Source organism: Hemiscyllium ocellatum, chromosome 47 (assembly GCF_020745735.1).
Source record: "Hemiscyllium ocellatum isolate sHemOce1 chromosome 47, sHemOce1.pat.X.cur, whole genome shotgun sequence".
Taxonomy (NCBI): domain Eukaryota; kingdom Metazoa; phylum Chordata; class Chondrichthyes; order Orectolobiformes; family Hemiscylliidae; genus Hemiscyllium; species Hemiscyllium ocellatum.
In genome coordinates this window covers 21884106-21909517 of record NC_083447.1, presented here as the reverse complement: position 1 = coordinate 21909517, position 25412 = coordinate 21884106, and the positions used below count along the sequence as shown (strand labels likewise).

General features: G+C 41.7%; 1 protein-coding gene across 2 annotated transcripts in view; it reads right to left on the bottom strand.

The window, feature by feature from the left end:
* Positions 1-20934, bottom strand: part of nkpd1 (NTPase, KAP family P-loop domain containing 1) — a 30664-nt gene extending 9730 nt beyond the window's left edge. The window contains exons 1-2 of one of the 2 annotated variants that reach the window (XM_060856048.1): positions 20861-20934; positions 11161-11289 (exon numbers count right to left, since the gene is read on the bottom strand). In XM_060856048.1, coding sequence (XP_060712031.1) covers positions 11161-11289; positions 20861-20882 — 151 coding nt within the window. In that variant the 5' untranslated portion in view covers positions 20883-20934. Of the gene's footprint in view, positions 1-11160; positions 11290-20807 lie in introns of both variants that reach the window. The other variant, XM_060856049.1, reaches the window with a different exon arrangement.
* Between the last annotated feature and the right edge of the window lie 4478 nt (positions 20935-25412).

The following is a 25412-nucleotide window of genomic DNA, read 5'->3' as shown; positions in this document are numbered from 1 at the left end:
TAACACCTGTCCATATACCTCTTCCCTGCTCAGTATCCAAGGGCACAGCCAAAGGTGAAATAGCACTTTACCTGCACTTCACACAATCTAGTCTCTTGCATTCGATGCTCACAATGTGGCTTGTTCTACACTGGGGAAGCAAAGCATAGACTGAGTGACCGCTTTGCAGAGCATCTATGTCTGTCTGCAAAAATGACCCTGTGCCCCCAGTTGCCTGTGACTTTGGCACACCACTCTGTTCCCTGGCTGATCCCTCTGTCTGAGGCTTGCTGCAGTGTTCAAGTGAAGCTCAGCACAAGCCGGAAAACAACACCTCATTTTCTGCTTGGGGACCTTGCAGCCTTCTGGACTCAATGTCAAGTTTGACAAGTTTAGGACTTGAGCTCTTCCATGTCCTTTTCCATATCCCCATATACCAGTCCTAGTTATCATATTGTCTGCTATTTCACACAACCCATGGTTAGTCACTAACAGTCTCCCTAAATAGCTATTCATCCTCTTAGCTAGATTGTTGTCCACTCCTTTGTCTGTCCAACTGTTCTTTTGTCTCTTTGGGCTCTGTCCCCACCTATCATTCACTCCTTTTGCCCCCTCACTGCACCCCCACCATCCCCCACCCTATCTTTGCATATTAACCGGCATTTTACTAGCTGCCTTCATTTCCAAGGAAGGGTCAATGGGCCTGAAATGTTAACTTGATTTTTCCAGCAATCTCTTGTTTTGCTTTTGAAAGAATGGGAGCGGCTCTGCACACATATCACACGCATTCATTCTGGGTTTCACCACTAACCAGAAACTGAATTGGACTATCCATATAAATACAGTGGTTACTAGAGCTGGTAGAGGCGAGCAATCCTGCAATGATTAATTCACCTCTTGACTACCCAAAGCCTATAAGCCATAAATCAATAAAGTACTTAGTGTGCAGAGTTATGATCCCAGCAGTTGCTATGACTGGGAGAAAAGGCTGATGAAGGGCTTATACCCAAAACATCGATTCTAAAGCTCCTCAGATGTTGCCTGACCCGCTGTGCTTTTCCAGTGCCACACTCTCAAAGTTGTTATTACTGAACAGCTCAGGCAATGGTCTAGGCTGCAAATCCTGAGACCTAGGAATGTTCTGAAGACTCAAGTTCATATCCTGACATGGCAGATGCTGGACTTTGCACTTAAAAAAATTCTGGAATTAAGAGTGTAATGATGACCATGTTGTTTGCCAGAAAAGCCCATCTGGTTCACTAATGCCTTTTAGACAAGGGAACAACCATCCTTACCTGATCTTGCGTAAATGTGACTATGGATCTACACTAATGTTGTTAACTCAACTGCTCTCTGGGCAATTAGGGATGGGCAAATTATAGTCCAGCTACTAGATGAATTACCCAATGTTCAGATCCTACATATTTGTTAAAAAAGAAATCAGACAACAGCAGGTACTATTAAGCCAAGCACACTCTAATTAAAAGTAGTGAAGCGTTGATAATGGGAGTTTGAGGCTACAGAGCTTCAAGAAGTTATTGATAAGTATAATCTGAAATCTTTCCATGAGGCTCTGTAACCTGTCTATGGCTCCATAACCAAAGGTGCTGCACCTATCCTCTCAACAAACTGCCAGAGAACAAGGAGATCTACATGATATCCCTTCAACACCTCATTCAATGATCTGCAATGACATCTCATGCTTTTGATGTTGCTCACAGAAGAGGCAAGAGTTATAATTTAGAGCTGAACTCAATAAATACAGAAGTATTTCAATGTAGCCTGTACTCCTAGAATTCCTCCCAACCCCACTCCTCTTCCTTTAAGCCAACCCTTAAAACTGCCAGTTGGATCAAATTTTAGATTACCTGTCCTCATGTCTCCAATGATGTGCCTTGGAATGCCTTACTATATTAAAAAATATATAAATAAGCCTATTTCATATCTATTTTCCATAAAGGCAATAAAAAACCCAGCATCTTTTGGATCAGGAAGAAACAACATTGTTGGTAAGTGATGTTTGATAAATTTATTAAATAGTATGCAATGTACCTTTTCCCTTTTTGTTCGTTCACCGAATGAAGGCATCGCTGGCTATCAACATTTATTGCTCATCCTTAATCAAAGGGTTGTTAAGAGTCAACCACATTGCTGTGGGTCAGGAGTCACATGTAGGCCAGACAAAGTAAGGGTGGCAGTTTCCTTCCCTAAAGGGCATTAGTGAATAATCGACGATGGATTCATGGTCATCATTAGATTTTTAATTCCAGATATTTATATTGAATTCAAGTTCCGCCATCTACCATGGTGGGATTCAGACCCAGATTCCCCAGAGCATTACCAGTTAATTAACAGTCCCGCAATAACAACACAAGGCCATCACTTTCCTGTTTGCATTGCGAGGAGGCATTCAATATGATGATACATACAAGATTACTTATACACTAACTGAAAACTCATTGTAAGTTTCTATTATTCATTGGATGAAGGCATCACTGGTTAGCCCAGCATTTCTTGTCTACCCCTAATTGTCCAGAGGGCAGTTAAGCGTCAATCACATTGCTATGCGTCCAGAGTCACATGTAAGGCAGATAAGTTTCCCTCCCATTAGTGAACCACATGGGTTTTTCCAACAGTGAAGTCGTGGTCATCATTAGACTCTAAATTCCAGATGTTTTATTGAATTTAAATTCCACTATCTGCTGTGGTGAGATTTGAACGTAAGTCCCAGATTATTACCTGGGTCTCTGTAATAAGAGTCCATTAACAATAGCAGTAGGCCATTGCCTCTCTTGCACAAAAGTTCATTGTATTGGGTTGTTATTTAGATTGGCTAGAGAATTAGTTAATATATGGGAATCAGAGAGTTGGAACATGAGTCATTATTTCAAGTTGGCAAACTGTAACAGGTGGAATGCCATAAGGATCAGTGTTTCGACTATTTAAAATCAAGATTAATGGCTTGATTGAAGGGATTGACTGACTGCATTGTTATCAAGTATGCTGATGAGACAAAGTCTGTGAGAAAGATGTTCAGAGTTTACAAAGATTTTTACATATGTTAAGTGAATACTTGACAGGGGTAGCGTTGTGTTGAAAAATGTGAGGATATCCATTTTGACAGGAAGAATAGAAGAGGAGAAAGTTATTTAAATGGAGAGAGACTGCAAAATGCTGCAGTACAGAGGGATATGGGTGGCTTTGTACATGAAAATGTTGACATGCAGTTACAGCAAGGAATGAGGAAGGAAAATTTAATTTTTGCCTTTATTGCAAAAGTAATGGAGTACTTTACTTCTCTTTTCTATCACAATTTTAGTGTTTGTTTCAAATTAGGAACTGGAAAAGAAAAGATTTACAAAGATGTTGCCAAGGAATTGGAAGGTTTGAACTATAGGGAGATGCTGAAAAGGTTGGTGCTGTTTTTCCTGGAACGTCAAAGGCTGAGGGGTGACCTTATAGAGGTTTATAAAATCATGAGTGGCATGGATGGGGTAGACAGACAAAATCTTTTCCCTGGGGTGAGAGAGATCAGAACTACAGAGCATAGGTTTAGGGTGAGAAGGGAATCATATAAAAGAGACCTACAGGGCAACTTTTTCACGCAGAGGTTGGTGCGTGTACGGAATAAGTTGCCACTGGAAGGGGTGGAGGCTAGTACAATTGCAACATTTAAAAGGCACCTGGATGGGTATATGAATATGAAGGGTTTAGAGGGATATGGGCCAAGTGCTGGCAAATGGGAGTAGATTAGGTTAGGATATCTGGTTGGCATGGATGATTTGGACCGAAGGCACTATTTTGTGCAGTTCATCTCTATGACTTTGTAACTAAAATCCAGTTACTGAAGTGCATGCAAATTAATGAAGTTAAAAGCTCAGAGCAGGGCGGGCGATATTAATTGAAATTAATTGTTCAAGCAAGTCAAAGACCAAGTTGTTAGACATGGAAAAATGTTTTCTGTTCATTGTGATTTGACCTCTATAACATATTGCTTGCAGTTTCTACCCTCATGTCAGAATCTCAGAACTCACCACTATCAGATTCCCAGGAGTTATGAAAGAAGTTAAAAAGTAGGACTTCAAAAGCATCTTCAGTCTCTGGATTATTCTCAATGCTATGCACCAACAAGCACCAAAATAGGAAGGTAGCATATGTCAATGCAGGTTTTGAGGCATGGCATTAGTGGAAAGACTTCAGATCCTTGAGGCATTGGGACTAGTTTTGCTATAGGTGGCATTTATTCAAAAGCGACAGTTCACACTTCAACAGAACTGGAAGCAGTGCCTTTCTGAGGGGTTCACTGGTATGATTGAGAAGTGTGGTCCAAGTCTGGGAGAGCAGAATCTTTGTAGAGCAATTATAATGAGCGTATGGGCCGGTTTATGAACTCACACTCTTTTGTCAGTCTTTCCCTACATGTTAACAATGTCAATATGGTAAATAAAGCCATTTACATATTATTTGAAAAGCAAGTGATACGATGACAGATAGGGACCAATCAGACGGTGACAGGATGTGTCAGTTGGGGAAGGGATCTTCTGTCTTCTCTCCTCAGACGGCTACAGTTCTACAGGCTGCAGTGTCAGCCTTTATCACTCTTCAAATGTTATGAGAGCTAATAATCCAGTCTTAAATTTGCCCTATATTCCAGCTTTTGATCCTGGGGATGTTGCAGGATGAGAATGCCCCTGTGGGATCTGTGCCTGTGTCATCTCCAGCATTAATTAATGTTTTGGAATTCCAAGCATCTGGAGCAAATGTGAAGGGATTTTACTTTTTAGAACTGCCTTGAAGGATCTTTATTTCATTCTAAAATGAAAGGTAGTGCATTATCTGATCACATTAAATGCCTGAGTCTTGGATCTTTACTTGGGTGTAAAATATGAGTTCAAAATCTTGCGTGGACCAATAAATTAAGCTGTTTATTTTTGCCATTGTTATTTGAAGAGCATGTGATGCAAATTTTATCAGAATTGGATAGAGTTGTGAGCGAAGATAAAGGTTGAGGAAATGGGTGAAAATGATCTGAGACCCAGAAACCAGAAAAGTAGCAAATCCAAGATTTCTCTCTCTGGCCCAGTATAAAATTACGGGGTCTCTCAAGTTAGATAATGATGAGAAGGAACTTCTTCCCTCAGTAGAGTCATTCACTTCCACAGAAAGCATTGGAGGCTGGCTCATTGAATTATTCGATTTATTCAAAGCTGAATTGGATTGATTTTTCAAATTAAATGAAATTACTATTTAATAAGGTTTCTGGGGTCACACAGGAAAGAGTAATTATGAGTTATGGCCACAATCAGATCAGTTTCTTAGGATTTTGTGAACTTATAATGATTGGTAAGAGGACATCAATGAACAGTAATGAACATTGGCATTATCTGTCTATAACATTTTTCTCCCTTTATCATTGAATGGAATGTGGCCTTTGCTGGGAGGGCCAGCATTTGGTGCCAATCCCTGATCGCTCTTGAATTGAGAGCAGTTTGAGTCAGCCATATTGCTGTGGGTTTGAAGTCACATGTCACGTTAATGAGTTAAAAGGTTTTTTCACTACCATCAAAGATAGTTGTCATGGTCACCATGACCGAGGCTAGCTGTATTCTCCAGATTTATTAATTGTATTTAAATTCGACTAACAGCTGTGGTGGGATTTGAACCCATGTCCCCAGAATGAAGCTTGGCATCTGGATTCCGGTGACAGAACCATAAAACCTCAATTCCCTCTAAACGTTAAAATGGTTTCTGAAAATTTGGACCAACCTCTTTTGCTTTGAGGGAAAAGCAACCAAATTACACACACTGGATAATCTTATGATGTGGTGCACCAAAGGCCTTCAGTAAAGTTCGACATGAAAAGCAGACAACATAATGCATTTGAAAAGCCACATAAGTATAAATTCATTTATTAGACTCACTTCATAGCAGTTGAAGGGGTTAATCAGGACGTTGCAACATGCTGAATGTAACAATGATTTATGTAATGAAATTGGAGAGGAATGTGGATGAACGAGCTTGGTGCCAGATAGTCTAGATATTGGAACGAGGAGTGTAAAACATCAATAAAACTGTCATGAATTATGTGAAGTTAATGTAAAATATTATGTTTGACTGGTAAGGTACCCTAGATCAAATAATTAAGTTTGATGACAATGTATGAAAACAATTCGAACACGGAAAGTTTTGAGGAAGAAGAACGTGTGAATGTATTTGCATATTTATTAAACATAAATCAGAAATGCAGCATAGTAGGCAGATGTGATTCACCTTATAAATATACGGGAAGGCCCACCAGATTTCAATCTAGCTTTATTTGGTCTAGTGTGAATAGTCAAGACAGCAGACTAGTTAGAAAATTTAAAAGTTTTTTTTTGGTCCAGAGACAAGGAACATCAATATTTTTACCAAAATGTGAATGGAGAGGAAAGGGGTAAGAATTAATGCAAACAGTTTAGAAACTTAAAAGATAGAGAACAGTACACATCGAGGGCAAGCTAAGATGGCCCACACTGAGATAGGGGAGTTGCTAAAGTACTGCATGCATAGGGCCAGGGAGACCAAACAGCTTCATTTTTCCATAAGACCAATGGAATTAAACTATTTGGTTCAAGTCTTGTCCATCATTCAATCATGACAGATATACTTCTCAACCCCACTCTCATGCCTTCTCCACATAATCTTTGATCCCCTCGCTAATCAAGAGCTTAGCAATTTCTGTCTTAAATATAGTCATTGACTTGACCGCCACAGCCTTCAGTGGCAGTGAATTCCACAGATTAACCACTCTCTGGCCGAAGAACCTTCTCCTCATCTAAGTTCTAACGGGCTGTCCCTTCACTCTGAGGCTGTTTCCTTGGGTCCTAGTCTCTCCTACTCATGGAAACATTTTCTCCACACCCACTCCATCCAGGCCTCTCAGTATTCTGTAAGGTTTAGTGAGACCCCCCATCATCCTCCCAAGCTCCATTAAGCGCAGACCCATAGTCCTCAATCACTCCTCATACGACAAGTCCTTCATGAAGTCAGAGTCACAGAGATATAGAGCATAGAAAACAGACCCTTCTGTCAAACTTGTCCATGCCAACCAGGTATCCTAAAATAATCTAGTCCCATTTGTCAGCATTTGGCCCATATCACTGTAAGCTCTTCTTATTCATCTTGATGCCTTTTAAAAGGTGTCATTATATAAGCCTCCACCACATCTCTGGCAGTTCATTCTATACACACACACCCCTCTGTGTGAAAAAGCTGTCCCTTTTAAATCTTTCCTCCCTCACCTTAAGCCTGTACCCTCTAGTTTTGGACTCCTCCACCCTGGAGAAACAAAACCTTTGCTATTCAGCCTATCTTTGCTCATTATGAATTTATAGACTTCTATAAGATCACCCCTTAGCCTCTGACACTCCAGGGAAAACAGCCCAGCATATTCAACCTCTCCCTATAGATCAAACCCTCCAAACCTGGCAACATCCCTGTAAATCTTTTCTGAACCCTCTCAAGTTTTACAAAATCTTTTTTATAGCAGGGAGACCAAAACTGAATACAGTATTCCATAAGTAGCCTCACCAGTGTCCCAACTCCCAACTCCTATACTCAATGCACTGACCAATAAAGGCAAGCATACCAAATGCCTTCCTCATTATTCTCTATACCTGTGACTTTACTCTCAAGGAACGATGAACCTGCACTCCAAAGTCTCCTTGTTCAGTAACACTTCCCAGGACCGTACCACTAAGTGTATAAGTCATTCTTATGGGATCATTCTTATAAACCTCCCCTGGATAACCTCGAATTCCAGCTTATCCTTTCTTAAAAACGGAGTCCAAAAATGCACACAGTATTCCAAATATGGTCTGGCCAGAGCCTTATACAGCCTTAGCAGTACATCTCTACTCTTGTCTTCTAGCCCTCTTAAAATGAATGCTAGCATTGCATTTGCCTTTCTAACTGCCAACTGAACCTAGATGTTAACCTTAAGAGAATCTTGAAAGAGGACTCCTAAGTCCATTTGTGCTTCAGATTTCCAACACCTTTCCCAATTTAGAAAATAATCTAAGCTTGTATTCTTCCTGAGCAAAGTACAGAACCTCACACTTTCCACATTTTACCCATTCTTCTAGCCTGTTCAAGTCCTTCTGCAGATTCCCTGCCTCCTCAACATTACCTGTCCCTCTACTTACATTTATGCCAAAATCCCAGTATTTCACTAAATGCCTCTGTCCTGACAATTTCCTAGAAGCAGTTCAAATTTCATGGTTTTCATCTTTTCCCATTTTGACAAAGACAATTTCAGTCTGGGGAAAAGCAATCTGTGTGATATTTCATCTTTCTTCCTGTAATCACTCATCACATTGCACTGCGTCAGGGAATAGTTCCCCTCCCTCTTGATATCTCCAATATAATTGATACTACTTCTTTTGCCTGAAATGTCGATTTTCCTGCTCCTTAGATGCTGCCTGACCTGCTGTGCATTTCCAGCACCACTCAAATCTAGACTCTGATCTCCAGCATCTGCAGTCCTCACTTTCACACACTACTTTTTTGGTGCCAACAGTCCAATGCTGATGACTCCTTTTGAACAACTGAAGGATTGGATTTTCCAAATCTGACTGGACATATTCCAGGAGATCTCATAATAAGACCACCCCTTCTCCAGATTCCTGTCATTAATTGCCCAACAAACCTTTCCATGGTTTTGCATTTTGAAAATCTGGTCATCCGCAAAGAGAAACATGAACTGCCTCTTGGCCTACAGACTGAGAGAACTTAAAGTATAACTTCAGTACAAATCAAGGACAAGGGGCAACAATGGAGCATAATTTTTTTTTGCCTCTGTTTTTTGTGGAATGTGGCTATTATTGGCAAGGTCATCATTTGATGTTGATCCCTAATTTTCAATACGGCCATTTCAAGTGGCAGTTAAGAGTCATTCTTATTACTGTGGGTCACACTTGGCCAGACCAAGTCAGTGTTGCAGGGCTACAGCAGTGTACCAAATGTTTTTCTTTTCACCCTGACACTGGTCAAGATCATCAATACTGAGATTAGCCTAATTAATTAACTTTAGTTTCCAAAATTCTCCCGAATGATCTCTGAATCTGCGTCCCAAGAACGTTAGCTTTAATTCATGATTTATCATTCAAGCAACATTATCTCAATACTACTAATAACCTCAATAGATGAATAGTATAGAAATGGGACATGTTTGTTTTAAAGTTCTGAATACTGTTGACGTCATCAGTTGAATCAAATTGAATTGAATTAGCTTTATTGTCACATGTACTCAAATGAACACAGTGAAAAATTTATAAGTCACCATTTACAGTGCCATCTTAGGTGTAGAGTATCTAGGTGCAGTGCTTAGTTACAGATAGAGAAATAAAAAAGATGGAATATTACAGATATGCAGTGTAACCATAGGTCTGAGAAAAAAGTGTTTTTAAAAAAAACATCATAGTCTCTCCCCAAGGTGTCTCCATATGGACTGCTGCCATGCACCAGACTGGGCCACTGGTAGCTAGTGCCCCCAGTCCAGCTGCTGGCATTCCCGCTCCGTTTGCTGGCATCCCCACTCCATCTGCTGACATCTCCATTTTGCCCACTGGCACCCCCACTCTGCCCACTGGCACCTGCACTCTGCCTGCTGGCATGCCCACTTTGCCTGCTGGCACACATGCTCTGCCCACTGGCACCCCTGCTCCATCCATTGGCACACCCACTCTGCCTGCTAGCACCCCCACTCTGCCTGCTGGCACCCCCATTCTGCCTGCTAGCACCCCCACTCTGCCTGCTAGTGCCCCACTCTGCCCACTGATACCTCCCACTGCCTGCTAGCATCCCCACTCTGCCCACTGGCACCCCCACTCTGCCTGATGGCACCCCCACTCTGTCTGCTGGCATCTCCACTCTGCCTGATGGCATCAACACTCTGCCCACTGGCAACCCCATTCTAGCCACTGTTTGCTGGTGCCCCCACTCCAGCAGCTGGCAACCCTGCTCCAGCCACTGGGGTCACTGCTCCAGTCATTGGAGGTCCCCCTCCAGGCACTGGTGTCCCTGCTTTGGGCCGCAGAATACCCATCCCACTTTGGGGGCCCAGTGTCTGAGACCAAGAGAACGGAGGAGAGAGGGAGGGTAAAAAGAAAAAGAACAAGCAGAGCAGAGGTACTCTGCTGTCATCTTACCGGAAGAATTCCAGAAGCCCCCTTGTTAAAACCCTGGAGAGAACATTGTTCACATATGATGATCACATTGATTCCCAGAGACCAACAGTGCTGCAATTAGCTTTGCAGACACCAGGATTTCTTTGCCTTGTATAAACAGAGAATGTTGCAAAGGTCCTAAATGATGCTGCTTGATCCAAGAGAATCAGTATAATTCTGCTAAATGTGGCACAACATAAACCAATTTCCCCTCCCTCAAGTTTGATCAACGTGAATGAGTCTTTGTCGCAAGACTAAATAGATTGCATTTATTTGTCACCATTCAATGTAATGCCATTAAAAATGTTTGATAAAATCAATATGATTATTTATTCATTCATGGGATATAGGTATCTCTGGCTGGGTCAGCACTTATTGCCCAGAGGGCAATTAAGAGTTATTACTGTGGGTCTGGAGTCACATGTAGGCCGGAACAGGTAAAGATGACATGTTTCCTGCCCTAAAGTTGTTCATGAACCAGATGGTTTCTCCCCATGATCAACAATGCATTACACCCTTATTTCCAGATTCTTTATTGAATTTAAATTCCATTTCCCAGAACATTAGCTGAGTCTCCAACTTAGTAGTCTAGCAATAAGACCATGAGGGTATGGCCTCCCCACATGTAGGTTTCTGTCATGATCAAAAGTCCATTATTATAACAGTAATGACATGAATTCTGTTAGGAGAGATGCTCAATGAGTCTAGAGCACAATACTTGCAGTATGGTGTCACAGGCATGTGATCAATTGCACTGCGGTTTGGACAAATACAAAATATTATTCAGACATCTCAGAATATCTTAGCTCTTGCTCTTGCAGTAAGGAACAAGGTAATGACTACCTCATTAAACAAACAGACTGGATTAGCCAGTTTGGATGTACAGCATGGAAACAGGTCTAAGGAAAAGGATAAGAAATTGACAAGCTATTTAGTCACACTGTTTTAGGTGAAAATGTCAAAGCAGAGAACTTACTTTGTACATTGTGCAGAAGCTGGTTGATTCCAGATCCCCAGGGTGCATATAACCCTACTGTCGTCGGGGTGGGAATGTAGCACAGAGCCTTCCCAAGACACTTTGCATAAGTTTCGTACTCAGTTTGATCTGAAGAACAAATTTGGCAGTTACATAAAGGATAAGCAAGTGGTCAGGAGCAATATTGACCCACTAAAGACTGAAAGTGGGGATTATGAAAATGGGGAAATGACAGACATGTTGAATATTTCCTTGCCTCAGTATATATAACAGAAAAAGAGGACAGTTTGTCAGAAGGTCTGAATAAATTAATAGTAGATCAGGGACAGGTCTGAATATCACTTAATGTAAATAAAATATCAATAATGAGGAAATTCATGCTATTAAAAAGTGGCAATTCCCTGGACATGATAGTTCCGATGCAAAGGTGTTAAAAAATGTCAGGGAGAACATTGTAGATATTTAACTATAAATTTTGCAGAGTTCCCGAGATACAGAAGTAGTCCCTCTGGACTGGGAAATTGCAAATGTCACTGCTTTTTAAAGGAAAAAAGAGGAAAACCAGGGAATTTCAGACCAGTTTGCATAACATCTGTGTTAGGAATTTGTGAGATTTTATGATCAATGCTAGGGTAACTGAACATTTTGAAAATTTTCCATTAGTCAAGTTGGATTCATGAGAAGTAGTTCATGCCCGACGAACCTTACTGAAATTTTTTTGAATAGGAGACAAAGGTAATTGACAGGGAAATGTCTCTGGATGTTGTTTACATGGACCTCCAGAAATCATTTAGGTTCATAGAGTCATAGAGATGTACAGCATGGAAACAGACCCTTCGGTCCAACCCATCCATGCTGACCAAATATCCCAACCCAATCTAGTCCCACCTGCCAGTACCCGGTCCATATCCCTCCAAACCCTTCCCATTCATATACCCATCCAAATACCTTTTAAATGTTGCAATTGTACCAGTCTCCACCACTTCCTCTGGCAGCTCATTCCATATATGTACCACCCTCTGTGTGAAAAAGTTGCTCCTTAGATCTCTTTTATATCCTTCCCCTCTCACCCTAAGCCCTCGAGTTCAGGACTCCCCAATCCCAGGGAAAAGATTTTGTTTATTTACCCTACCAAAGCATACCAAATGCCTTCTTCACTATCCTATCTACCTGCGACTCCACTTTCAAAGAGCTATGAACCTGCACTCCAAGGTCTCTTTGTTCAGCAGCACTCCCTGGGACCTTAGCATTAAGTGTATACGTCCTGCTAAGACTGACTTTCCCAAAATGCAGCACCTCACATTTATCTGAATTAAACTCCATCTGCCACTTCTCAACCCATTGGCCCATCTGGTCAAGATCCTATTGTAATCTGAAGTAACCCTCTCCACTGACCACTTACATGTCCAATTTTGATGTCATCTGCAAACTTACTAACTGTACCTCTTATGCTCGCATCCAAATCATTTATGTAAATGACAAAACGTAGAGGACCCAAATCAATCCTTGTGGCACTCCACTGGTCACAGGCCTCCAGTCTGAAAAACAACCCTCCACCACCATCCTCTCTCTTCTGCCTTTGATCCAGTTCTGTATCCAAATGGCTAGTTCTCCCTGTATTCCATGAGATCTAACCTTGCTAATCAGTCTCCCATGCAGAACCTTGTTGAATGCCCTACTGAAGTCCATATAGATCACATCTACTGCTCTGCCCTCATCAATCCTCTTTGTTACTTCCTCAAAAAACTCAATCAAGTTTGTGAGACATGATTTCCCACACAGAAAACCATGTTGACTATCCCTAATCAATCCTTGCCTTTCCAAATACATCTCCATTCTGTCCCTCAGGATTCCCTTATCCACCATCGACATCATGCTCACTGGTCTATAGTTCCCTGGCTTGTCCTTACCACCGTTCTTAAACAGTGGCATCATGTTAGCCAACTCCAAACTTCTGGCACCTCATCTCGATGATACAAACATCTCAGCAAAAGGCCCAACAATCATTTCTCTAGCTTCCCACAGAGTTCTCGGTACACCTGATTAGGTCCTGAGGATTTATCCACCTTTACCTGTTTCAAGACATCCAGAACTTCCTCCTTTGTAATATGGACATTTTGCAAGATGTCACCACCTGTTTCCCTACAGTCTATATCCTTTTCCACAATAAATACTGATGCAAAATACTCATTTAGTATCTCCCTCATTTTCTGTGGCTCCACACAAAGGCCGCCTTGCTGATCTTTGAGGGGCCCTATTCTCTCCCTAGTTAACCTTTTGTCCTTGTCATATTTGTAAAAACTCTTTGGATTCTCCTTCATTCTATTTACCAAAGCTATCTTATGTCCTCTTTTTGCCCTCCTGATTTCCCTCTTGTGTATCCTCCTACTTCCTTTATATTCTTCTAAGGATTCACTCGATCTATCCTGTCTATACCTGACATATGCTCCCTTCTTTTTTTTAACCAAACCCTCAATTTCTTTAGTCATCTAGCATTCCCTATACCTACCAGACTTTCCATTCACCCTAACAGGAATATACTTTGTCTGGATTCTCGTTATCTCATTTCTGAAGGCTTCCCATTTTCCAGCCGTCCCTTTACCTGCGAATATCTGCCCCCAATCAGCTTTTGAAAGTTCTTGCCTAATACCATCAAAATTGGCCTTTCTCCAATTTGGAACTTCAACTTTTAGATCTGGTCTATCCTTTTCCATCATTACTTTAAATCTAATAGAATTAAGGTCGCTGGCCCCAAAGTGCTCCCCCACTGACACCTCAGTCACCAGACCAGCCTTATTTCCCAAGAGTGGGTCAAGTTTTGTACCTTCTGTAGTAGGTATATTCACATAATGAATCAGGAAATTGTCTTGTACGCACTCAACAAATTCCTCTCCATCTAAACCCTTAACGCTATGGCAGTCCCAGTCTATGTTTGGAAAGTTAAAATCCTCCACCACAACCACCCTATTATTCTTACAGATAGCTGAGATCTCCTTACAAGTTTGTTTCTTACTTTCCTTCTGACTATTAGGGGTCTATAATACAATCCCAATAAGGTAATCATCCCTTTCATTTTTCTCTGTTCCACCCAAATGACTTCCCTGAATGTATTTCCAGGAATATCCCCTCTCAGCACAGCTGTAATGCTATCCCTTATCAAAAATGCCAACCCCCCTCCTCTCTTGCCCCCCTTTCTATCCTTCCTGTAGCATTTGTATCCTGGAACATTAAGCCTCCAGTCCTGCCCTTCCCCAAGCCATGTTTCTGTAATTGCTATGATATCCCAGTCCCATGTTCCTAACCATGCCCTGAGTTCATCTGCCTTCCCTGGTAGGCCATCTTGCACTGAAATAAATGCAGTTTAATTTATTAGTACTATCTTGTCCCTGCGTGCCCTGACTGTTTGACTCACTTCTGTTCTCAACTGTACCAATCTCAGATTGATCTCTTTCCTCACTATCTCCCTGGGTCCCATCCCCTGTCCTTACTAGTTTAAATCCTCCTAAGCAGCTCTAGCAAATTTCCCTGCCAGTATATTAGTCCCCTTCCAATTTAGGTGCAAACTGTCCTTCTTGTACAGGTCACTTCTATCCCAAAAGAGATTCCAATTATTCAAAAATGTGAATCCTTCTGATAAAATCTCAGGTGAGAGGCTGTTAACTAAGATAGAAAGAAGCCTGTGGAATTGAGGGCAAATTACTGCGATAGCTGGAAAATTAACTGAGTGGCAGGTGACAGAGAGTAGGGATAATGGGTAAGTACTCAAATTTATAGGATGCGACCAGTGATGTTCCACAAGAATCTGTGTTATAGCCTCTATTATTAACACATGACATATATAATGGCATGGAAAATCATGCACCCAACTATGCTAGTGACTGAAAATTGGGCGGCATTATAGACATTGTAGACAGTAGCATACACGATTACAAAGGAGTATTGATGGACTAAGTGAAATGGGAAAACTGCCAGATGGAGTTCAATGTAAACAAGTTTGAGGTTATCCACTTTGGACTGTAAAGGAATACATTCCACATGGTAAGAAGCTAAATTTAATGGAAGTCCCGAGAGACTTGGGAGTTCATGTGGATTGATCTTTAAAATGTCACAAGCAGATGCTGAAGATAATCATGAAAGGTCATGGAATGCTGTTCTTTTATATCTGGAGCACTGGAGTATAATGATGCAGAAGTTATGCTGCAGTTACAACAAAACCTTGGTTTGACCACACATGGAGTATGGTGAGCAGATTTGAGCACCAGACCTGAGGAAAGATATATTGACTTTAGAGGATAACAATGTAGATTTACAAGAATGACTCCTCGATTAAGTTATGAGGAGACGTTATACAAATTAGTTATGATTTCTTTAGAATTTAGAAAGTTAGAGGGTGATCTTCTTGAAGTCATCGTGATATTAAAAGGAAAAGACTGGGTAGATAAAGATAAACTATTTCTACCTAAATGATAGCTGGTCTAATTAATAAGTTTGCAGATGATACAAAGATTGGTGGAGTTGTAGATAGTGAGGAGGATTGTCAAAGAATACAGCAGGATGTAGATTAGTTGGAGGCAAGGACAGAAAAATGGCATATGGCATTTAATCCAGATAAATCTGAGGTGATGAATTTTGGAAGGTCAAGTACAGGTAGATATTATACAGTGAGTGGCAGATCCTTAGAAGTATCGACATGCAGAGGGATCTGCAGGTCCACAGATCACTGAAGGTGGCAGCACAGGTAGATAAGGTACCTTATGGCACACTTTCCTTCATTGGAAAGGGCATTCAGTGTAAGGACTGGCAAGTTATGCTGCAGCTTTATAGAACTTGAGTTGGACCGCACTTGGAATGTTGCGTATAATTCTTGTCACCACGCTACCAGAAGGATGTGGTGCTTTGGAGAGGGTACAGAAAAGGTTTACCAGGATGTTGCTTGGTATGGGAGATTTTTAGCTGTGAAGAAAGGTTGGATTGACTAGGTTTGCTCTCACTAGAACGCAGGAGATTGAGGGGTAATCTGATCGACGTTTATAAGATTGTGAATGGCATGGATAGAGTGGAAAGAGTAAGGCTTTTTCCCAGAATTAGTTGGGGAGGAGTTAAACGTGTGGGGTGGGGAAGGAGTTTAAAAGAGACATGTGAGGCGTGTTTTTCATACAAAGGATAATGAGTGCCTGGAACCCGTTTCCAGAGGAGGTGGTGGAAGCAGACACAATAACAACATTCAAGGAACACCTGGGTGAATACATGAATAAGAAGAGAATGCACTGTTATACAGTCATAGAACATGGAAACAGATCCTTCAGTCCATCCTGTCCATGCCAACCTCAATCCCAAACTAAAATAATCCCACTTACCTGCACTTGGCCCATATCCCCTCCAAACATTTCTCATTCATGTACTTATCCATGTCTATTAAATATTGTTCTCATATATCTCAAACTGTTTAGAGATCTTTCCCCTCCAAGGCTTTCCAATTAGTTATTTACAATGCACACAAAGAATTGAACTGAAAGCATTTCTTAAGTTTCTATACATAGATTCTGTCTCAATTGCATCCCCAAGGATACCCTTGTATTCTCACATTGTGATAGATTCCCCATTACTAATGTTGGCTTCCAGTCTTAGCCACTAGATCATTTTGTGTGTTTAAACACAATCAGTGATCATTGGAGATGATCAGACTGAGTTGCAAAAGTGGTCAAGAATGGGAAGTTTTTGTTTGTCAAACTCTGATGTGAACAAGTGTCTTTCATGTTTTTATATTATTTCACATCTTTCACATATTATACCAGTGGCAACAATCTAGACATTTGGGGTAGCACAGTGGCTCAGTGGTTAGCTCTGCTGCCTTACCAGTGCCAAGGACCCAGGTTCAATTCCAACCTTGGGTGACTGTCTGTGTGGAGTTTGCACATTCTGTGTCTGTGTGGGTTTCCTCCCACAGTCCAAAGATGTGCGGGTTAGGTGAATTGGCCATTCTAAATTGCCCATCGTGTTAGGTGCATTAGTCAGAGGGAAATGGGTCTGGGTAGGTTACTGTTTGGAGGATCAGTGTGGACTTGTGGGCTGAAAGGTCTGTAGGGAATCTAATCTCTAATCCATTTTGCAAAGATGCAAAAAGCATTGTATCAATGGAATTGTTATCCTTTAGCTGTAAAGTATAATTTAAATCTGCAAAGTCCTTCAGTTTTTCATAATATTCCTTTTAAAAAAGGGAACCTACTACTAGGGATAATTTCACTTCTATACTCTTTAAAGGAGGCAGAAGTGAGGACTGCAGATGCTGGAAACCAGAGTTTAAATCAGAGTGGTGCTGGAAAAGCACAGCAGGTCAGGCAGCATTGGAGGAGCAGGAAAATCGGCGTTGCAGGCGAAAGCCTTTCAGCAGGAATGGAGGTAGGGAGCCTCCAGAGTGGAGAGAAAACAGAGGGTTGGGGTGGGGGTGGGGGCGGGGCTGGGGAGAAGGTAGCAAAGAGTACAATAGGTGAATGGGGGTGAGGATGGAGGTGATAGGTCAGAGGGGAGGGTGGGGTAAGGTAGCAAAGAGTACCATAGGTGAATGGGAGTGGGGATGAAGGTGATAGGTCAGAGTTGAGGCTGGGGGAAGGTAGCAAAGAATACAATAGGTGAATGGGAGTGGGGATGAAGGTGATAGGTCAGAGTTGAGGCTGGGGGAAGGTAGCAAAGAATACAATAGGTGAATGGGGGTGGGGATGGAGGTGATAAGTCAAAGGGGCGGATAGGTGGGAAGGGAGATTGGTAGGTAGGATAGGTCATGTGGACAGTGCTGAGCTGGAAGGTTGGAGCTGGGGTAAGGTGGGGGGAGGGGAAATGAGGAAACTGGTGAAGTCCAGTTAGGGAAAATAGCCAGCGGAGCCTTTATGCAAGATTTCCCACAAGATTCACAAAATCGAATATCGCTGAAAAGCGATACATGCTTTCAAAACTTAGTGTCTTGCATACATGAGCACAAATGCAAGAATGTCAAACTTTTAACAATTTAAATGTTAACAGTTTATAATATTGACAATGGTTCTGATTGGTTGGTAAGCTGATTTATTGGCTGAGGGACAGTCACAAAATCAGCCCCTAATAAATAAAAAAATTTGCAATATTTGAATATATTTGTTGCTTGCAGAAAACAGGTCCCAACATAAGAGTGCATTTTGCTTCTGGCATGCACAAATGAGCAAATTACAAACTTGACCAATTGTCTGAAGTCCACAATGCAGCCATCAGCATACTTGGATCGTTCAACAAATTCTGTCCAACAACCGATCTAAAAATGTTATCCTGCATCTTATAAGTATGGTTTAATGGAGTAAGCTGGACTCTGGCCATTATAACCAGTCAGACAGGTACGTTGTCTGATTTGATCAGTCAATCACTGGAGCATTTGGCCTGCAAGCCTAGCACCTCACTAGTATAGAAATTCAATGCCTACCTGTATTACCAAGTAACTAACGATAACATCATTGCAGTCTTTTTTCAATCTTAAGATAAGTTACTTCAAAAATGTTGGCTTAGAGTTTATTCAAAGAATATCAGCACTGGGAAAAGTTTAAAGCCAAGAAGTTTGTTCAAAGTTTAATTCAGGATCTACGACTTGAAAAAAATATTGCCCTGACTGCATACAGGAAATAACAACATACAATGACCAAGACTTATTGACAGCCGCATATAGCTTATCAAAAGGTGTAATCTGTACACTTGATGGATTTGTATGCTGCTACTTTCATATCCATTTCAGTTTAAACCAGTTCAAACCCACAATGCCAAAGTGAAATTCGGATCAAGTACCGTAAACCCCTATCCCTGCCAAAAGTCTATAGTACACAGGCTCTGCTGTTGGCTTAGGTTCTTTTTCAGGATATAAATTTATAGGAATAAACAAGTGTGGATTTACATGGATAAAATTATAATAAAGACTTAACCACCAAATTTCATCAATATTGGTGGAGTATTTATTCATTTTCTTCCCATGCCTGAAGCTCAGGATAAGAGCTTCACTAATTATAAATTTGGACTAATACTGATACGTGAATCCTATTTCTTCTAATAAGACAAAAATCAAACTTTGAAACTCAGTGATTACTCAGGCTGTTAAACATTGAAATGCATTTTTAAAATGTGGAATGCACAATGAATTGACAAGTATTCTATTCGTTTGCAGACCCAAAATGTCATTACCCTAATGCATGCCAGTTATATAATTCTCTTTTGAGTAATCTATTTCTTGTTAAATTTTGAAGTAATCAAAACCTATCAGAAACTAATGGCCCTGAAGACCATCTCAAAAGTTGTTTAGAAGATAAATTAATTTGCATCAAACAACTGTCAGGCAGTCATTATAGTGGGATACAAAGAATAGAGGGATAAGGATCCTACAAGTGAAAACAGTTTTAGCGTGGAAGGGCAGTATGTGTCAACACAGGCTTTGAGGGCCGAAGGGCCTGTTCCTGTGCAGTATTGTTCTTTGTTCTTTGTACTGGTTGTGGATTTTAGAATGCAAGGACATAGTCTGAGAATTAGAACCAGACTGGTCAGGAAAGATTGTTAGGAAGTATTTCTACACATTAAGGGTGGTAGATGCTTGGAACTGCTTTTCACAAACAGCTAGATAACTTGTTAGTTTTAAATCCGATACAGGTATGTTTTCCATAAGCACAGGTATAAGGGATATGGGCCAAAAGCAAAAATACTGAATTAGGCCACAGATCAGCCACGATCCGTTTGGATGTCAGAACAGGCTCGAGGGGCTGAATGGCCTACTCCTGTCCCTATGTTCCTATGAGCTGAGAAAATGAACGCAGTGGAAAGAGGAATTCATTCAGTAATAAGTTGACTTCAGCCACCAGCTCAGCAGAGCTATCCATTTCTTCACTCCTTCAGTTCTGTGATGAGCTGGAAAATGTTGCCAACCAATCTCTTTGCACACATCTCCAGATCACATCAGCTGGACTTGGGATGAGCCCAGTTCTGTGCCTACATTAGTTTCTGGTCTCATCAAGATCTCTATCTCCATTTGCTGCATGTGTCAATCTACTGTCATTATGAGGTAGAAATCTCATTGTTAATATGTGTATTTCTAAATAAATATCATTATTGAAGCAGAAACAAGAGCACATCCTAAAGAAAATTAAATTGTTTCTTAAAAATCAGAAATATTGAATGATTGAGCAAGAGAGAGATTTTGGCTGGTTTGGATACAAAAGAGTAGGGGAAGCTGCAGGGTAGAGAGATGGGATTGGGCAAGATAATAAAGAGAAAAGGAACACAGCATGGGATAATAAAAAATGTAAGATGAGCAGTGTGGACAATGGGATAGGACCCAATGCCTTTTATGAAGGTTAATTTTTAAACAACAAAAGATCACACGATAATTTCACTGCATCTTCACCTATCCATCATGAATGACAGTAACATTTGTCACATTTCACGATCTGAATGATTTCTGTCTCCAGACGAGTGACAAAGAATAATTGTATTTGAATTGTCTAAAAAAGGAAGGACCAGTTTACACTGTGGGAGGTACAGTAGAGAATGAAAGTAGCCACCTCGATACTAGATTAAGGAACTTGCAGTTATCAAAACCAGCTCGACAAAGAATTAGTTTTTATCATGGTAACAGTAAATCAACTCACCAACCACATTTAATGAAATATTAGCTGAATCAGACTTCCGAGTGTTTTCTTACCATTGCAATCAAAGTTGGACATTTTAGTTAATGAAGCTTTCACTTGAGATCTGCAGAGAGCAGACACCGATGATGATAATCGTTACTTTCTGTAATGTGAAAATATTTGTAGGAGTGCTAAAGGTATTTCCAAATTTGCTGACGCAGTTGACAATGATTTGAAAGAAGGCGTTGCTACATAGCTTTCAGGTAGCACAAACTTAAAACATGGGCGGTCTCTTCCTCAGGGAATTCTGATGACAGCTCATTTTCACCTTGACAATATTCTTCATCATGTGTGATGCCTTGAACTCCACAAGGTTTTTTCAGGTGCAGGAAATTTAACTAAAACTTATAATTGAGCAATATAATTTCTAGTTTTGGTAAAGTCAAATCAAGCATGCCAGAGGTTTATTTTTAAAATACCTTTCTCAACTTGTTCTGTTACTTTCTAGCAGTCATCTACATTAACCCTTCCTGGTAAACTCAGGTATTCATTCATTGTCATTGATGGGAGATGGGGAGCAGGTCCACTACCATTCTGCAGTGAAGATATGTCTGAGCCTGGGGTCATTCTGTGCACAGAGGTGGCTCAGTGGCTAGCACTGCTGCCTCACAGCTCCAGGGACCCAGGTTTGATTCCATCCTCAGGTATCTGTTTGTGTGGAGTTTGCATATTTTTCCTGTGTCTGCATGGCTTTCCTCTCGGTGCTCCAGTTTCCTAACAAAATCCAAAGATGTGCAGGTTAGATAGATTGGTCATGTTAAGTTGTCCAAGGATGTGCAGGCTCAGTAGATTAGCCATGGGGGAATGGTGTGCTGTTTGAAGGGCAGTGTGGACTTAAAGTGCTGAATGGCCTGCCCCTGCACTGTAGGGATTCAGTGACCTAAAATGCTAGTCAGCCTGTATGTATTTATATTTGCCATCCTATTTGGCTGGACATGAATTAAGCAGGCAGTGTGGAAACATTTAGTGCTCATAATAATGTGGGAACCATTTGATGGAGTTATAGTTGCCTTTCTAGACAGGGATTAAAGACCGGAAAGACAGGAAAGATCTTCACTGCCTGAGGGAACTGTACAGGGAGATATAGGGGTGGTTTAAAAGAGCAAGGTTGTGGTGTTGAACTTGTGTAAGACTGGATTATTGTGGACAGTTGTGGGGTGCCACACTATAGGAAAACTTTGACTGCATTAAAGAGAATGCATTGCTATTGGAAGGAATTATTGAAGGAGCTATCACTGAGAAGAGGAATTACAAGAGGAGGAGCATCTTATGGGGCCTGCAAGAGAGGCAAATGTGGCGTATAGACTGACTGAGGTAGACAGGAGGCACAATCTTGATTTGTGGATAGCAGATTGAGATACTGAAATTCAGTCCATGATGTTTGTGCTGTGTCAAACTTTATGTTGTCCTGTGACATGTTCTTACTTGTGGGGCATTTGCATACCATGAATTATGGTGACACTTCTTTTAAAGTGAAATCCTATCTTCAAGATAATGCTAGTGGTACACAGGAGTCTTCTGGCACCGAATTCACAGTCAGTTATAGCTGGCTCTAAGGTCAGCAGGTCACTTAGTTGAACTCTGTAGCACAAGGAGAGGGACCAGGAGATCCTTGTACATATCTGACTTGATCGTAAAGTTGGAATTTTATGGAAGAAAAAGCAAGTTTTATGTTAACAATTCTTTACAATATGCAAATATGTTCAAAGTTTGAAATTGCCAGGGGCCTGAGAGACTGCAAAGGTGTTTTAAACGCAAATGCGTTCAAAGCCTGAAGTTGCCAGAGGCATGAGAGTCTGCAAAGGGGTTTCTTTCTTAATTTGCTCATGAGATGTGAGCATCACTGGCTGGGCCAACCATTCTTTGTGGTCCCCGGTTCACTGAGAAGGTAATGGTGAGCTACCTTTTTTGAACCGTTGCAGTTACATATGTAGTTAGACCCAGAGAACATCTCCAGGACACCTGCACTGACCAACCCCACCGTCCCATGGCCAAACACTTCAATTCCTCCTCCCACCCCGCCAAGGACATGCAGGTCCTGGGCCTCCTCCATCGCCACAACCTAACAACTCCACGCCTGGTAGAAGAATGCCTCATCTTCCCCCTTGGGACCCTCCAACCTCACAGGATTAATGCCGATTTCAACAGTTTCCTCATTTCCCCTCCCCCCGCCTTATACCAGATCCAACTCCCGAACTTGGCACCGTTCTCATGAGCTGTCCTACCTGTCCATCTTCCTTTCCACCTGTCCACTCTACCCTCCTCTCCGACCTATCACCATTACCCAAACCTCCATCTACCCATTGCACTCTCAGCTACCTTCCACCCTGCCCCCCCCATTTATCTCTCCACCCCCTCGGTCCACAAGCCTCGTTCCTGATGAAGGGCTTTTGGCTGAAATATCGATTCTCCTGTTCCTCAGATGCTGCCTGACCTGCTGTGTTTTTCCAGTGCCACACTCTTGACTCTAATCTCTAGTCCTCACTTTCTTCTGGACCCACAATGCTGTCTGAGGAAGAAGTCCAGGATTTTTACAGTATCAGTAAAGGATTGGCAATATATTTCCAAGTCAGAATGGTGATTGGCTTGGAGAGAAGCTCACAGGTGATCACATTCCTGTTCACCTGCTGCTCTTCATCCTTTCAGATGGATGTGGTGTTGTTTTGGAAGGTGTTGTCGAAAAAGCCCTTGGTGAACTTCTACAGTGTAAATGTACTGTTGACACTGAACATCAGTGGAGGGAGTAGAAGCTTGAGGATCAGATTAGATTACTTAGGTTACTTACAGTGTGGAAACAGGCCCTTCGGCCCAACAAGTCCACACCGACCCTCCGAAGAGCAACCCACCCACACCCATTCTCGTACATTTACCCCTTCACCTAACCTGCACATTTTTGGACTGCGGGAGGAAACCAGAGCACACGGAGGAAACCTACGCAGACATAGGGAGAATGTGCAAACTCCACACAGACAGTTGCCTGAGGCAGGAATTGAACCCGGGTCTCTGGCACTGTGAGGCAGCAGTGCTAACCACTGTGCCACATTGCCACCTACCTAGTGCCAGTCATGTGGGCTGCTTTGTCCTGATGGTGTCAAGCTTCTTGAACGTTGTTAGAACTACACTCATCCATCAAATGGGCAGTATTTCATCACCCTCCTGCTTTGTGCCTTGTAGATGGTGGACAAGCTTTGGGGATTCAGGAGCTAGGTTACTTGCTGAGGGATTCCTAGTCTGTGGTCTGCTGAGGGGTGACCTTATAGAGGTTTATAAAATCATGAGGAGCATGGATAGGGTAAATAGCCAGGGATTTTTCCTTGGGTGGTGGAGTCCAGAACTAGAGGGCATAGGTTTACATGAAAGGGGAAAGAGTTAAAAGGGACCTAAGGGGCAACTTTTTCACACAGAGGGTGGTGCATGTATGAAAGGAGCTACCAGAGGAAGGGGTAGAAGCTGGTACAATTACAGCATTTAAAAGGCATCTGGATGGGTTATATGACTCAGAAGGGTTTAGAGGGATATGGGCCAAGTGCTGGTAAATAGGACTAGATTAGGATATCTGGTCGGCATGGACAAGTTTTACTGAAGGTTCTGTTTTCTGTGCTGTACATCTCTATGACACTACTCTTGTAACTACTGCGTTGATTCCAGTTTAGTTTCTAGTCAATCATAGCCCCTCAGGATGTTGATAGTTGGCATTGCTGACTTTATAATAGATATCAAACTGCTGCTGAGTAATCAAAATTTCACATACTGCCTATTTCAGTCACCCCTCATGTCATGTTTTCTGATGTGCAGGTTCCATAAAATCCATACAATCTGTTCCAAAGGAATTTGAAATGGTTTGCTCATAGGGAGGGTTATTAAACAGAGTCGACGTGTGGCACTGTAAAAGCACAACAGGTCAGGCAGCAACCGAGGAGCAGGCAAATCGACATTTGAACATCGGCCCTTCATCAGGAATTTCGGGCTTATTCCCCAAAACCTCAATTCTCTTGCTCCTCGGATGCTGCCTGACCAGCTGTGCTTTTCCAGCGCCACACTTTTCAACTCTGATCTCCAGCATCTGCAGTCCCCGCTTTCTCCTACGGTTATCAAACAGGTCTGGTTACAAAGAAGGTAATGAAATGGGGGAATCTGTATGCAAAAAGAGTAATTCAAGGAAGATTGCAAGGAAAATGGCAGGGCTGAATTCTCCAGTGGGTGGGCTGACATTTACAGGATCAAGTACCCAAAAAATTTGCAAGTCGAGCCCAAGCTTGGGACAGGGTGGGGAAGTTGTGGGAGAGAACTTCACAGTTTGCTGCAGGCATCCCAAGGATTGTACCAGAGGAGCCCAAACTTTCCCAGAGGGAAAAACCAGTAAAGAACCCAATAACACTTGAAGTGAAAACAATGGTCAAAGTGAGCCTTCTTTTTGAAACATACAAAACAAGTCAGACAGGTATGCATCATTTGTCAGATTTATAGGTTTCCTCTTTGGGCTGTGGGAGGATACAGACCAAAATTGTTTAGGAGTTGATGTGTGGGTGGGACAGAGAAGAGGAATGAGACAACAGTCAATAATGG